At 38.0% G+C, this 17,091-nt stretch overlaps 1 protein-coding gene across 8 annotated transcripts in view; it reads left to right on the forward strand.

The window, feature by feature from the left end:
• Window positions 1-17,091, forward strand: part of LOC129480816 (zinc finger protein 37A) — a 30,234-nt gene that overhangs the window by 6,729 nt on the left and 6,414 nt on the right. For 7 of the 8 annotated variants that reach the window (XM_063637363.1, XM_063637361.1, XM_063637360.1 and 4 more), the window contains 2 exons: window positions 14,669-14,795; window positions 15,105-15,200. In XM_063637363.1, the coding sequence (XP_063493433.1) occupies window positions 14,669-14,795; window positions 15,105-15,200 (223 nt within the window). Of the gene's footprint in view, window positions 1-14,668; window positions 14,796-15,104; window positions 15,251-17,091 lie in introns of all 8 variants that reach the window. The other variant, XM_063637366.1, reaches the window with a different exon arrangement.

Genomic DNA, 17,091 nt, shown 5'->3' on the forward strand with positions numbered 1-17,091 from the left:
TGTTGTGTTGGTTGCCTTTTCATTCAGTTAACCATGCCCTTTGATGCAAAATTTTTAAGTTTGATATATCCAATTTATTTTTACTACTGTTGCCTGTGGTTTTTGGTATTATATCCAAGAAAACATTGCCACATATAATGTCAAGAATCCATTCTCCGATGTGTTCTGCCATGAGTTTTGTAACTTTAATTTTAATTCTTAGATTTAGGTGTTTGATACATTTTGAGTTAGTTTTTTTTGTTTTTTTTAGTTTTGTTTTTCATGTGGCTATCCAGTTTTTCCAACGCTATTTGTTAGAAAAATTATCCTTTCCTTATTGACTGTTCTTGACAACTTTGTTGAAAATCATTTTACCATACATGCATGGGTTTTCAAGATTATTTTGGCTAGTTGAGATCCCTTGAAATTCCATGTAAACTTCAGGATGATTTATTTCCATTTCTGTTACTATGTCTCCTTTGTAGACTGACCTTTTTTTTTTTTTAAATCAATATGTAATGTTTTGCTCTTGTAACAGTTTTTGACTTAAAGTCTCTTTTGTCTCAGTATAGCCACTGTGGCACTCTTTAGGTTACTATCCTCTTCTGTCATTTCAATTTCAACCTATTGTGTTGTGTGTTTGTATCTAAAGAGAGTGTCTTATAGACTATGTATAGTTGGATCATATATTTGTATTTATTTTGCCAATTTGTTTTTCCTTTTCTTTTCTTTTCTTTGTTTTTTTTTTTTTTTTTTTTTTTTTTTTGAGACAGAATCTCACTCTGTCACCCAGGCTGGAGTGCAGTGGTGTGATCTTGACTCTGCAACCTCCGCCTCCAGGGTTCAAACAATTCTTCTGCCTCAGCCTCCCAAGTAGCTGGGATTACTGGTGCACACCATGACGCCTGGCTAATTTTTGTTTGTTTGTTTGTTTGTTTTGTTTGTTTTTTTTTTTTTTAGTAGAGATGGGGTTTCACCGTATTGGCCAGGCTGGTCTCAAACTCCTGACCTCGTGATCTGCCCGCCTTGGCCTCCCAAAGTGCTGGGATTTCAGGTGTGAGCCACCATGCCCAGCCTATTTTGCCAATTTCTGTCTTTTAGTTGGGAGTTTAGTTTATTTACATTTAGAGTAAATGATAAACTGATAAAGGACTTATGCCATTTTGCTGTTTATTTTCCATATGTATTACATCTTTTTTGTTTTCAGTTTTTCTGTGTATGCCTTCTTTTGTGTTTTTTTCTAATGTGCCATTTTAATTCCTTTTGTATTTCTTTGTATTCATTATTTACCTAGTGTTAATACTTGGAATTGCAATTAACATCTTGAATTTATAACAATCTAGCTTGCATTAATACCAACTAAGCCTTAATATTATATAAAAACTCTGCTCCTATACAGCTTTGTCCCTGTCCTTTGTCTTCTTCTTATTATCACATATTATGCCTTCATAAATTGTGTGCACATTACATAGATGCATAATTATTGTTTTATGTATCTGTCTTTTAAATTACATAGAAAAAAGAGAGAACATAAAAGCCAAGAATACAATAAGACTGGCTTTTGCATTTACTTACAGTAGTTACTTTTACCATTTGAATTTTTTGTTTGTTTGGATTGGAGTTACTGTCTAGTGTCCTTTTGTTTCAACCTGAGGGGCTTCCTTTTTTCATTTCTTGTAGGACAGGTCTAGTACTAACACATTCTCTCAGATTCTGTTGATCTAGGAATGTTTTAATTTCTCCTTCCTTTTTGAAAGGTAGTTTTGCCTAATGTAGAATTTTTGTTATTTTTTTTTCTTTTGGCACTTTAAAGGTGCCATTATCCTACTGCCTCTGGCCTTCATGGTTTCTAATGAAAGACTGGCTGTTAATCTTATTTCAGATCCTTTGTACATGGTTAGTCCCTTATCTCTTGCTACTTTCAAGACGCTTTGTCTTTTGACAGTTTATTGTTTCTCTCAGTTTGAAGTTCTTTGATGTTATCATAATCGTAGTTTCTTGAGAGTCTTGGACATAGAGATTCATATCTTTCATCAATTTGGAAGTTCTTCAGACATTATTTCTTCAGATATTTTTTGGTTCCCTTTTCTCCTCTTCGTCAGTAACTCTTGTTATTAACTTGTGGGTATGCTTGATGTTGTCTCCTGGATTTCTTAGGCACTGTCCATTTTTCACCATTCTTTTTCTCTGCTCCACAGAATGAGTAATCTCCATCAGTGTCTTCAATTTTGCTGATTCTTTGTTCTCTTTGAGCTCCAATCTGTTATTAAATCCTTTCACTGATTTTAAAAAATTTTAGTTGTTATACTTGTCAGCTCCAGACAGTCCTAATTACATTTTTATAATTTTCTACTCTACATTAATATTTTATATTTGGCATGGCATCATTCTCCTGGTTTCTGTTAGTTCTTTGTTTGATTTAGCTCTTTGAGCACATTTAGAACAGATGGTTTAAATTCTTCATCTAGTAAGACCAATATCAAATGTGTCTTTGAGGACAGGTTTTATTTCTTTGTTCTGTGTGTCTGTGGGTCATACTATCTTCTTTGCATTCCTCATAATTTTTTATTGAAAAACTGAACATTTGGAATATTAAAATGTGCTATATTAAAATGTTCTCTAGAAATCAGATTCTTTTCCTCAGAATTTGTTGTTGCTGTTTATTTTGTATTGTTTGCTTATTTTGTGACTTTTATAAACTATTTTTGTAAAGTCAGTGTTCTTTGTTGTACATGGTCACTGAAACCTCTGTTCTGTTAGTTTAGTGGTCAGTCTGTGATTTGACAGAGATTTCTTTAAATGCCCAGAGCCAAAACAAAACAAAAAACTCTTCTGGTCTGTGCATATTGGCGCTGTTTTAGGGCGCTCCTGTAATGGTTTGCCAGGCCATTTACATCTCTGCATTAACCTTTACTTCCTGCTTACACAGAGCATGAAGGTCAACCAGATGTGAAAGCTTAGGTTCCTCTCAGGTTTTTTCTGAGCATGCATATTGCCTTGGACTTACGCATGACCTCAATTCCCTGCTTTATGCAGGAGCTTTTCAAACCCCTTATCCCCACCCCTGGCCCCATGTGTTTCCTTCCCAGTTTTTACATTCCCAGTTTTTCAGTCCATCTGCTGCTTTTCTCATCTGGCTGTTGTGGCCAGATGATTGCCTTCAAATGCTTTCAACAAGCACTTCCTGGAAGACTAGCCCTGAGAAAGTTTCAAGGCAGGCAAAACAAAGACAAGCCTGTGAGCCACTTCTTCAGAGAGCCCGCATAGACAGATCAAAATACACAACTACGGTTCTCTGAAAACAAGATGCATACTGTCCACTTTGGCACAGGCATCAGCAAGCCATACCAGGAATGTTCTGGGTGTACTAAGTTTTTAATTAGATTGGAGAATTCTGAAAAGCTTGATGCTAAGAGGTGTTTTTTTTTTTTTTTTTTTTCCAGCTTAATTGTTGCTTTAGTTTGGGATGGAGTTTTGGAATTACCTTTTCCATTTTCAGCCTGCCTCCCACATCAGTTTTTGAGTAATTACTCTGTGGAGCAATAGATGTGCCTGGCCCATCTTGTCCTTTTCCTGCACTACCTCTGCCATTAGCCATTTCTCCAAAGGACATTGTTCTTTTCTAGTGGAGGATGGAATTTAAAAACCAAGATCTGGATGCTCATTGCTAAAGGCTGTCACTGCCTGAGACCCTCTCAATTGACAGAGTTAGGAAATACATGTGTGTATGTATACATACACACACACATAGAAATACACATGTGTACACCTATTTTTGTATTGGTCTGTCTATACATATTTTTTAAACAATGAGTTTACATAGACCTTTCCCAGTTTCAATCTTAACCCCATAGCCTTTCTGTTTTCCATCTTTGTAACTTCTTTCTTCAACAGTGAGAAACCAGGCTATATCATTATCCACAATATTTGCTCCTTCTCCCTGTTTGTATCCAATCTTTCTTTGTTTCTTTCTTTTTTTTTTTTTTTTTTTTTTTTGAGATAGAGTTTCGCTCTTGGTGCCCAGGCTGGAATGCAATGGCATGATCTCAGCTCACCACAACCTCTGCCTTCTGGGTTCAAGTGATTCTCCTACCTCAGCCTCCCAAGTAGCTGGGATTACAGGCATGCGCCACCACGCCTGGCTAATTTTGTATTTTCGGTAGAGACAGGGTTTCTCCATGTTGGTCAGGCTGGTCTCAAACTCCTGACCTCAGGTGATCTGCCCACCTTGGCCTAACAAAGTGTTGGGATTACAGGTGTAAGCCACCATGCCTGGCCTGTATCTAATCTCTTAAACCTGCCAGTGCTACATGTCTCCTCAGCTCTGGTTTGATCCCTTAGATCACCATTCCTGGAATTATCCATAGTTGCCATATTAAATATTCAAATTAGATTTGCTGTATTAAAACATTTTAGAAAAGGGGCCATTTGACTAAGTCTTCTTATTTTTGGAAAGACATCATTAGTTTATGTAAGCTTATCAAAAATAAAATTTCTGATTATTAGCAACACAGTATCTAAACCTGTCTCTACAGGTTGTCAAGCCTCTACTTTGTCTATTAATTTATAAGGACACTTATCCCATTCATGAAGGCAAAGCTTCCTAATCACCTCCTAAAGGCCATGCCTCTTCATACTATTGCAGTAGTATGAGATTTAAACATATGAAGTTGTGAAGGGGACACACATTCAGACCATAGCACTAAGTATTTATTCTACTGAATACTACCATAAATGGAATTATTTTCTGAATTTCCTTTTGGATTGTTCATTGTTGGAGTATTTTTTTAAAAAAAAAAACCTAATTGTTGTGTGTTGATTTTGCACTTTGCAACTATGCCAAAACCATTTGTTAGCTCGTAGATGTTTTGTGGATTATTTGCTAAATAATGTTATCTGCAAATAGAGTAGTTTTACTTCTGCCTTTCAATTTGAATGTCTTTTATTTCTTTTTCTTGCCTATTTGCTCTGGCTAGAACTTTTAATACAGTGTTGAATTGCAGTGGTGAAAGCACTATCCTTTGCCTGTTCGTGATCTTAGGGGGGGATCTTTCAGTCTTTCACTATGGAGTATGTTACCTATGAGTTTTTCACATATGCACTTTATTATGTGGAGGAACAGGAAGCAATCTTTGCTGTTTGGGAGCCTCCGCTGGTGACACCGAGGCAAACAGGGTCTGGAGTGGACCTCCGGCAAACTCCAGCAGACCTGCAGCAGAGGGACCTGACTGTTAGAAGGAAAACTAACAAAGAGAAAGGAATAACATCAACATCAACATCAACATCAACAAAAAGGACATCCACTCAGAGACCCATCCGAAGGTCACCAACATCAAACACCAAAGGTAAATAAATCCACGAAGATGGGGAGAAGCCAGCGCAAAAGGCTGAAAATTCCAAAAACCAGTACACCTCTTCTCCTCCAACACAACTCCTTGCCAGCAAGAGAACAAAACTGGACAGAGAATGAGTTTAACAAATTAACAGAAGTAGGCTTCAGAAGGTGGGTAATAACTAACTCCTCCGAGCTAAAGGAGCATGTTCTACCCAATGCAAGGAAGCTAAGAACCTTGAAAAAAGGGTAGACAAATTGCTAACTAGAATAACCAGGTTAGAGAAGAACATAAATCACCTGATGGAGGTGAAAAACACAGCACAAGAACTTCGTGAAGCATACATAAGTATCAATAGCTGAATCGATCAAGTGGAAGAAAGGATATAAGAGATTTAAGATCAACTTAATGAAATAAAGTGAGAAGACAAGATTAGACAAAAAAGAATGAAAAGGAACGAACAAAGCCTCCAAGAAATATGGGACTATGTGAAAAGACCAAATCTGTGTTTGATTGGTGTACCTGAAAGTGACGGGGACAATGGAACCAAGCTGGAAAACACTCTTCAGGATATTATCCAGGAGAACTTACCCAACCTAGCAAGAGAGGCCAACATTCAAATTCAGAAAATACAGATAACACCACAAAGATATTCCTAAAGAAGAGCAACCCAAGGACACATAATTGTCAGATTCAGCAAGGTTGAAATGAAGGAAAACATTTTAAGGGCAGCCAGAGAGAAAGGTCAGGACAAAGGGAACTCCATCAGACCAACAGCAGATCTCTCTACAGAAACCCTACAAGCCAGAAGAGAGTGGGGGCCAATATTCAACATTGTTAAAGAAAAGAATTTTCAACCCAGAATTTCATATCCAGCCAAACTAAGCTTCATAAGTGAAGGAGAAATAAAATCCTTTACAGACAAGCAAATGCTGAGAGATTTTGTCACCACCAGGCCTGCCTTACAAGAGTTCCTGAAGGAAGCACTAAACATGGAAAGGAACAACCAGTACCAGGCACTGCAACAACATACCAAATTGTATAGACCAATGATACTATGAAAAACTGCATCAACTAATGGGCAAAATAACCAGGTAGCATCATAACGACAGGATCAACTTCACACATAACCATGTTAACCTTAAATGTAAATGGGCTAAATGCCTCAGTTTAAAGACACAGACTGGCAAATTGGATAAAAAGTCAACACCCATTAGTGTGCTGTATTCAGGAGACCCATCTCATGTGCAAAGACACACATAGGCTCAAAATAAAGGGATGGAGGAATATTTACCAAGCAATTGGAAAGCAAAAGAAGCAGGTGTTACAATCTTAGTCTCTGATAAAACAGATTTTAAACCAATGAAGATCAAAAGAGACAAAGGGCATTACATAGTGGTAAAGGGATCAATGCAACAAGAAGAGCTAACAACCCTAAATATATATGCACCCAATACAGGAGCACCCAGATTCATAAAGCAAGTTTTTAGAGACCTACAAAGACACTTAGTCTCCCACACAATAATAGTGGGAGACTTTAACAACCCACTGTCAGTATTAGACAGATCATCGAGACAGAAAATTAACAAGGATATTCAGAACTTTAACTCAGCTCTGGACCAAGCAGACCTAATAGACATCTACAGAACTCTCCCCACCCAAATCAACAGAATATACATTCTTCTCAGCACCACATCACATTTATTCTAAAATTGACCACATAATTGGAAGTAAAACACTCCTCAGCAAATGCAAAAGAATGAAAATCATAACAGTCTCTCAGACCACAGTGCAATCAAATTAGAAATCAGGATTAAGAAACTCACTCAAAACTGCACAATTACATGAAAACTGAACAACCTGGTCCTGAATGACTACTGGGTAAATAATGAAATTAAGGCAGAAATAAAGAAGTTATTTGAAACCAATGAGAACAAAGACACAATGTACCAGAATCTCTGGGACACATTTAAAGCAGTGTCTAGAGGGAAATTTGTAGCACTAAATGCCCACAACAGAAAGCAGGAAAGATCTAAAATAGACACCCTAACATCACAAAAGAACTAGAGAAGCAAGAGCAAATACATTCAAAAGCTAGCAGAAGGCAAGAAATAACTAAGATCAGAGCAGAACTGACGGAGATAGAGATACGAAAAACCCTTGAAAAAAATCAATGAATCCAGGAGCTGGTTTTTTGAAAAGATCAACAAAATAGAATAGCCAGAAGAATAAAGAAGAAAAGAGAGAAGAATCAAACAGATGCAATAAAAAAAGATAAAGGGGATATCACCACTGATTCCACAGAAATACAAACTACCATCAGAGAATACTGTAAACACCTCTGTGCAAATAAACTAGAAAATCTAGAAGAAATGGATAAATTCCTGGACACATACACCCTCCCAAGTCTAAAGCAGGAAGAAGTCGAATCCCTGAATAGACCAATAACAAGTTCTGAAATTGAGGCAGTAAATAATAGCCTACCAACCAAAAAAAGTCTAGGACCAGAGGGATTCACAGCTGAATACTACCAGAGGTACAAAGAGGAGCTGATACCACTCCCTCTGAAACTATTCCAAGCAACAGAAAAAGACAGAATCCTCTCTAACTCATTTTATGAGGCCAGCATCATCCTGATACTGAAACATTGCAGGGACACAACAAAAAGAGAAAACTTCAGGCCAATATCCCTGATGAACATTGACACAAAAATCTTCAATAAAATACTGGCAAACCGAATCCAGCAGCACTTCAAAAAGCTTATCCACCATGCTCAAGTCAGCTTCATCCCTGGGATGCAAGGCTGGTGCAACATAGGCAAATTAATAAACGTAATTCATCACATAAACAGAACCAATGACAAAAACCACATGATTATCTCAGTAGGTGCAGAAAAGGCCTTTGAGAAAATTCAACACCCCTTCATGCTAAAAACTCTCAAAAAACTAGGTATTGATGGAACATATCTCAAAATAATAATAAGAGCTATGTATGACAAACCCACAGCCAATATAATACTGAATGGGCAAAAACTGGAAGCATTCCCTTTGAAAACCACCACAAGACAAGGATGCCCTCTCTCACCACTCCTATTCAACATAGTATTGGAAGTTCTGGCTAGGGCATTCAGGCAAGAGAAAGAAATAAAGGGTATTCACATAGGAAAAGAGGAAGTCAAATTTGTCTGTTTGCAGATGATATGATTCTATATTTAGAAAACCCCATCATCTCAGCCCAAAATTTCCTAAAGCTGATAAGCAACTTAAGGAAAATCTCAGGACACAAAATCAATGTGCAAAAATGACAACCAGTCCTATACACCAATAATAGACAAACAGAGAGCCAAATCATGAGTTAATTCCCATTCACAATTTCTACAAACAGAATAAAATACCTAGGAATACAACTTACACGGGATGTGAAGGACCTCTTCAAGAAGAACTACAAACCACTGCTCAAGGAAGTAAGAGAGGACACAAACAAATGGAAAAACATGCCATGCTTATGGATACGAAGAATCAGTATCATGAAAATGGGTATATTGCCCAAAGTAATTTATAGATTCAAGCTATCTCCATCAAGTTGCCATTAACATTCTGCACAGAATTAGAAAAAAACTACTTTAAATTTTATATGGAACCAAAAAAGAGCCCAGATAGCCAAGATAATTCTAAGCCAAAAGAACAAAGCTGGAGGCATCACACTACTTGACTTCAAACTATACTACAAGGCTACAGTAACCAAAACAGCATGGTACTGGTACCAAAGCAGATATACAGATCAATGGAACAGAACAGAGGCCTCAGAAATAACACCACACGTCTACAACCATCTGATCTTAGACAAACCTGACAAAAGCAATGGGGAAAGGAGTCCCTATTTAATAAATGGTGTTGGGAAAACTGGCTAGCCATATGCAGAAAACTGAAACTGGACCCCTTCCTTACACCTTATACAAAAATTAACTCAAGATGGATTAAAGACTTAAACCTAAGACCTAAAACCATAAAAACCCTAGAAGAAAACCTAGGCAATATCATTCAGTACACAGGCATGGGCAAAGACTTCATGACTAAAACACCGAAAACAATGGCAACCAATGCCGAAATTGACAAATGGGATCTAATTAAACTAAAGAGCTTCTGCACAGCAAAAGAAACTGTCATCAGAGTGAACAGGCAATCTACAGAACGGGAGAAAATTTTTGCAATCTATCCATCGGACGTAGAGCTAATATATCCAGAATCTACAAAGAACTTAAACAAATTTAGAAGAAAAAAACAACCCCATCAAAAAGTGAGTGAAGGATATGAACAGACACTTCTCAAAAGAAGATATTTATGCGGCCAAGAAACATGAAAAAAGCTCATCATCACTGGTCATTAGAGAAATGCAAATCAAAACCACAATGAGATACCACCTCATGCCAGTTAAAATGGCAATCATTAAAAAGTCAGGAAACAACAGATGCTGGAGAGGATATGGAGAAATAGGAACGATTTTATACTGTTGGTGGGAGTGTAAATTAGTTCAACCATTGTAGAAGACAGTGTGGCAATTCCTGAAGGATCTAGAACCAGATACCATTTGACCCAGGAATCCCATTACTGGGTATATACCCAAAGGATTATTAATCATTCTACTATAAGGACACATGCATATGTACGTTTTTTTGTGGTACTATTCACAATAGCAAAGACTTGGAACCAACCCAAATGCCCATCAGTAATAGACTGGATAAAGAAAATGTGCCACATATACACCATGGAATACTATGCAGCCATAAAAAAGGATGAGTTCATGTCCTTTGCAGGGACATGGATGAAGCTGGAAACCATCATTCTCAGCAAACTAACACAAGAACAGAAAACCAAACACTGCATGTTCTCACTCATAAGTGGGAGTTGGACAATGAGAACACGTGGACACAGGAGGGGAACATCTCATACTGGGGCCTGTCAGGGTGTGGGGGGCTAGGGGAGAGATAGCATTAGGAGAAATACCTTATGTAGATGATTGGTTGATGGGTGCAGCAAACCACCATGGCACATGTATACCTATGTATCAAACCTGCATATTCTGCACATGTACCCCACAACTTAGAGTATAATAATAAAAAAAACCTGTTGACTGTAGTCACCCTGTTTTACTATCACTCAATCTTATTCATTCTAATTACATTTTTGTATGCATTATTTGAAGAAATTTATCCACTTTGCCAGTCTCCCATTTTTCTTATTTATTTAATCCTAATTTCTCTCTTAAGACCAAATCCAGATGAAAACTTGGCTTATAATCTTATAACAGTTCCCTTGTTTGTTGTGAATCACATTTCAACCCAAAAGATTCCCTTTAGCATTCCTTGCAGAGTAGATCTAGTAAAAACATACTCCCTTAGCTGGTGTTCATTTGGGAATGTCCTCATTATTGACAGGCATGTTTGCCAGGCACAGAATTCTCAGCTACAGCTTTTTCTTTCAGCACTTTTAATATATCAATCCAGTGCCTTCTAACCTCCAAGGTTTCTGCTGATGGTTTTTTGTTTTTTTTTTTTTTGAGACGGAGTCTCACTCTGCCACCCAGGCTAGAGTGCAGTGGCGCGATCTCGGCTCACTGCAAGCTCCACCTCCTGGTTTCATGCCATTCTCCTGCCTCTGCCTCCCGAGTAGCTGGGACTACAGGTGCCCGCCACTTCGCCTGGCTAATTTTTTGTAGTTTTAGTAGAGATGGGGTTCCACTGTGTTAGCCAGGATGGTCTCGATCTCCTGACCTCATGATCAGCCTGCCTCGGCCTCCCAAAGTGCTGGGATTCCAAGTGTGAGCCACTGCGCCCGGCCTGCTGATGATCTTTTTGAGGTTCTTTTGTATGTGAAAATTGCTTCTCCTTTGCTGCTTCAAGATTCTCTGTCATTTTTTTTTCCTGACTGTTTGGTTATAACATGTCTTGGTGGATGTATTTGAGTTTATTTTGAGTTTATTGTGCTTCCTGCATGTATAGATTTGTGTCTTCCACCAAATTTAGGAAGTTTTGGCTTTTCTGCAAATACTCTATTTCCTTGCCTCTCTTTTATTCTTCTACATTTCCCATAATGTTTGTGTTGGTCAGCTTGATGGTGTCCCATAGGTCTTTTGGGTTCCGTTTATTTTTCTTAATTCTTTTTTGCTCTGATTCTCAAACTTGTTAATTTCAATAGTCTTATACTTAAATTCACAGATTCTTTTTGGCATTCCCAAATCTGCTGTTGAACTCCTGTGGTGAATTCATTATTTCAATTATGGTACTTTTTAGTTTTAGAATGTCTATTTGGTTCTTTATTATAATTTCAATCTCTTTTTTGATATTTGGTTTGTAAGTTGTTGTATGTTTTCTTTTAGCTTTTGAGTATATTTAAGACTGTTGATTTAAAGTCTTTGTTTAAGAAGTGTTATGTTTGGTTTGCCTCAGGGATATATGTCAATTTATATTTTTCCTGTGATTGGACAACACTTCCAGTTTCTTTGTATGCTTTGTGATTTTCTTGTTCCTGTTGAAACTGGGCATTTTAATATCATAATTTGGTAACTTTAGAAATCACTTTCTCATTCTTCTGTAGACTTTGCTGTTCTTCATTATTGAACTCTTCAGTCATCCATTTGTTTTTATGAATTTTTCAAACAGGTTTTTGCAGTCTCTATTTTAATTTCTAGTCATATGTGGTCACTGGATTCTCTCTCTTTAGCTTGTGTTCAGGTACTGTTTTAACAGGCATTTTTCCTGGAAGGCCAGGATTCAAGCAACAACAACCAAAAAGAAAAAACAAAAAAAAAACTAAAAAGAACAACAGCAAAACCCCTTTCCTATTATTTGCAAGTTGGCTCTGTCCTGGGGCACTTTCTAAGCACTTAGCCTGGTCCACTTAGAACTTCATCTTAGTCTTCACTGCTTGCTTGCACTGAGCACAGAGATTAGCCAGAAGTAAAACCTTAAGGTCTTTTGAGGTCTTTGCCAAGCTTCTCCTGTCCTGGGTATGTGCTTGGCGTTCTGAATTCCCTAAACCGTGTATGCCTAGTGTTCCATTATTGGAATGCTAAGCATGTGGGAGTTATTTATATCCTACTGCTCAGGGTCATTTTCAAGGTCTGATTGCAAAAATTAAAAAAATTGCAACCTCAGGCATAAATGGGCTATAATGTACACAGTGCTCTTGATTACCCTCATTTCCCCCCAGAAAAGTCTCTCCTTAGCTTTTTTTTCTTTCGGAATTCATTTTAGAATGGTATTTATCTCCTGGATTTGTGTATATTTTACAAGCTATTCTTTTATTATCTCTTTTTCTAGTTTTTATTTTGTTATAATTTGTGCAATTTTATATATTTAGATTTGTACAATTCTGTATTTTACATCCATTTTGTTTTCTTTCTTTCTTTCATTTTTTTGAGACAGAGTTTCACTCTTTTTGCCCAGGCTGCAGTACAGTGGTGTGATCTTGGCTCACTGCAACTTCCGCCTCCCAGGTTCAAGTGATTCTCCTGTCTCAGCCTCCTGAGTAGCTGGGATTACAGGCACCTGCCACCATGCCTGGCTAATTTTTGTATTTTTAGTATAGACAGGGTTTCACCATGTTAGCCATGCTGGTTTTGAACTCCTGACCTTGTGATCCTCCTGCCTTGGCCTACCAAAGTGCTGGGATTACAGGCATGAGCCACTGCACCTGGCCCATTTTGTTTTCTAGTAGTGTTCAGAGAGTATTTGTTTTGTTTTCACAGTTAGGCAAATATTAACATTTAATTTTGGAATGCTCTTTTTTTAATCTGTGATTTTTTTTTTTTTTTTTGAGACGGAGTCTCACTCTGTCACCCAGGCTGGAATGCAGTGGCACAATCTTGGCTCACTGCAATCTCTGCCTCCTGGGTGCAAGCGATTATCCTCCCTCAACCTCCCAAGTAGCTGGGATTACAGGCGTCCACAACCACGCATGGCTATTCTTTGTCTTTTTAGTAAAGATGGGGTTTTACCATGTTGGCCAGGCTGGTCTTGAACTCCAAACCTTAGGTTTCTCCCAAGCTTCAGAATCATCTCTGTAGCCTTCCACTGGACATGCTCACTTCCATGACATGAAGACGTTCTAAGAGCAGCATGGCCTGCATGTGTCTTATTGTCACTCTGCACTCTCCCCTCCCCCAACACCCACCCTCCTGGTTCTGATTTCCAGACCTTCTAAGGCCTCTATGCAGGCCCTCTGGAAGTAGCCCTTCCTCTCTTCCTTTGCTTAGTGAATTCCCTCTTCCACATCTCCACTGCTGTCCCTTAGTATAGACAATCTCTTCTAATGCTGCTCTCCAGCAGTCTCAACTCTACTTTGGTGGCATTGCTTCCTCAGTGAAAACTGAATTATGTTACAGAGATTCAGGTGTGTATTTCCAGTTCACCATCAACTTCTGCTATTCGCATCAATGACCTGGGGTCGGGGGAGCAGGGAGCCTATGGCCTAAAGGAAGTATGCAAGATAATTGTGTTTATATCATATACTGCCAGTCCTTTAGGGCGTGGGAGGAAAATATCAGCATGCCTATTTATATTTTTTATCTAAAAAATAAGAAGAAAATTAAGCTTTCCTTATATATGGATTGATTGTATTTTATTTACTTTATGAATAAATATAAATAAAACTAGTAGTTGCTAAAAATTTTTACAGATTAGATGAGTGATAAATATTTGGAGAACACTAACAGGATTAAAGCCAAAAGTATTTCCTAGTCTCCCTCATCTTCCATGCCTCTGCAACCTTTACCTCTTCACAGGTAAGACATGCTCTTATCCTGTTAAGCAGTTCCACTGACTTGCCACATATTTTTTTCAGGTTTTTAACATTTTCTTAAGTTTTTGTTACATGTTTGCAAAGGAACTAAAGTTTTATCACTTTAGTGAAATCTAATATGTTGACACACTCTCACATGAATTTGCACAGAACACTTTTATGATCCATATGTGTTACACATATCTGTGGTGTGAGTCCTTTAAGTCCTGTGGTAGGTATGTCTCTGTATGTATGTTTCCTTATGAGAAGATATGTTCCTCTCTTGTAAGGAAGACTCTTGTGTTCAAATTGGAATACTCAGAAACTAAGAAAGCTCTAGGCACATGTAGGCAATAAATATTTTTGTATTAAGTAATAAATTAATGCACCAACAGGATATTTCTACTACGATCTTTACCCACAATGTGTAATATAAAACAACATATATCATAGAGGCCCTTTATAACAGTTTCTATTTAATTTTCAACAATAAAAATGGTAAGAATTTGTCCCTAAACATCTTTTTTCACGTCAACTGATTCTTATCACTTCAGACTGAGCAGAACTGTGATTTTCCAGGGATCAGTGTCATTTAGGGATGTGACTGTGGGCTTCACTCAAGAGGAGTGGCAGCATCTGGACCCTGCTCAGAGGACCCTGTACAGGGATGTGATGCTGGAGAACTACAGCCACCTTGTCTCAGTAGGTAGGTAGGAATTGTTTCCCATGTAGAAGGCCAGAATGCATGTCCTTTCCTATCAATAGAAACTTGTGGAACTTTTGTACAATATAATAATATTTAGATTTGAGATTCAGAGGTCAAGGACAATTTATCCCTTTTGGATACCAGAAAGAATGTTTTCCTCTGCCCCCATGACAGGATTAAATGAAGTGTGTGTGTGTGTGCGTGTGTGTGTGTGTGTGTGTGTGTGTGTGTACTGTTTGGGGTATACTGTCTTCCTCCTTCAGGAAAACCTACCCAGTTTGTCCCAAGTAATACAATTCTCATTCACAGGGTATTGCATTCCTAAACCAGAAGTGATTCTCAAGTTGGAGAAAGGCGAGGAGCCATGGATATTAGAGGAAAAATTTCCAAGCCAGAGTCATCTGGGTGAGTTAGTATGTGCCAGATGGAATTTAAAGGAAGGTAGATCACAAAGGGTAAGTTCGGATAATAAGACCATTGAAATGTTCTTTAGGAATCATGTTTTAGAGGCTCCAGACCTTTGGAAGTAACATGTTGACATGACCCAAATATGCAGTGACTCTGAATCACCCAGCATCTCCCAGTATCACTTCCATACACACATCTTGTTTTTTTTTTTAATTGTGGTACAAACTATATAGTTAAGCCAGAGATTAATAAAATTTTATATATATATATAGCACTCATGTACCCATCATTGAGATGAATATACAGAGTGATTTTTCAACACCCCCAGAAAGCTCCCTGGTATACTCTTCCCAGTAAAAAGCATCCCTGCTTCTATAAGATTAAATATATTTTTCTATACATGCTTTTTTGAGTTGCTCATTCATTAGCTTTTTACCATATTTACCATTTTTTACAGAATTATTTTAAAATAGCCTGGGCCCAGTGGTTCATGCCTGTAATCCTAGGACTTTGGGAGGCTGAGGTGGGAGGATCGCTTCAGCCCAGGAATTTGAGACCACCTTGGGCAAAATAGGAAGACCCCATCTCTATGAAAACTTAAAAAATTAGCCAGGCATGGTGGCACACACCTGTGGTCCCATGCCTGGCTAATTTTTGTGATCTCACCTACTAGGGAGCTGAGGTGAGAGTCTTGCTTTAGCCTGGGAAGAGGCTGTGGTTAGCTCTTGTTTGTGCCAATCCACTGCAGCCTGGGTGACAGAGCAAGATTCTGTCTCTAAAAAATAAAAAGCAATTAAAATTAAAATTAAGCATTCAACCAGTAACGATTTCAGCGTGAAGCCTGAAAAAATTTGTGTTTGAAAAAGCTCTCCGGATAATACTGATAAACATTATTTGTTAAGTACTGTTGATTTAAATATCTATGTAGGGCTCTGAGAGAAAATCATAGGTAAAGTAATGGCTGCCAGGAACATAGTTGGTGAACAAGAACAGAACTGCATGAAATATTTTAAAATCAGTGTTTAACAAAGAATATTGTTATAGCAATCCAGCTGGTATTTGTGCTTAAATGAATTATACAAACAGTCCTTTCATGTTTTTTAGTAAATGAACTTGGAAAATTTGGGAAGGCAACTTTTTAAAAACACTGTTAGACTGCAAACTGACAATGGAAAAACAATCAGTATGAGATTATGATGGGAATGAGCAATTTATGAGGGACAAACAGCTGAACTTACCTAGAGTGAAATATATTCACTCTAGACTTGTAAAAGAATGGCTTGGTTCTAATCTGAATCTAAATGTAAAGATATGTTTACTTCAGTGATACCTTGTTAAAAAAAAATAGCGTTTGTTCTTGGTACATTGGACTTGGTATAGTATAGTACAGTTGATGGAATAAAGGGCAAATCCCATAGCTGGAATAGAACCATAAACCTGATCCTGTGGCAAGATGGCTTGTTCACTCATTGATTTCACTCTTATTGTTGCATACTTTTATTCCTAGTGAATCAGAGCTAGAAAAACAATTTAGCCAGGTGCAGTGGCTCATGCCTGTAATCCCTGCACTTTGGAAGGCCAATGTGGATGAATTGCTTGAGGCTAGGAGTTCAAGACCAGCCTGGCTAACATGGCAAAATCCCATCTCTACTAAAAACATAAAAACTAGCCGAGCATGGTTGTGTATGCCTGTAGTCCCAGCTACTTGGGAGGTTGAGGCATGAGATTCGCTTGAACCCAGGAAGCGGAGGTTGCAGTGAGCCGAGATCATGTCACTACACTCCAGCCTGGGTGACAGAGCAAGACTCTGTCTCAAAAACACCACCACCACCACCAACAACAACAACCAAGAACAACAAAACCACACAGAGTTGGAGCCTGAATTATA

The sequence above is a fragment of the Symphalangus syndactylus genome, chromosome 4 (assembly GCF_028878055.3).
Source record: "Symphalangus syndactylus isolate Jambi chromosome 4, NHGRI_mSymSyn1-v2.1_pri, whole genome shotgun sequence".
Lineage (NCBI taxonomy): Eukaryota > Metazoa > Chordata > Mammalia > Primates > Hylobatidae > Symphalangus > Symphalangus syndactylus.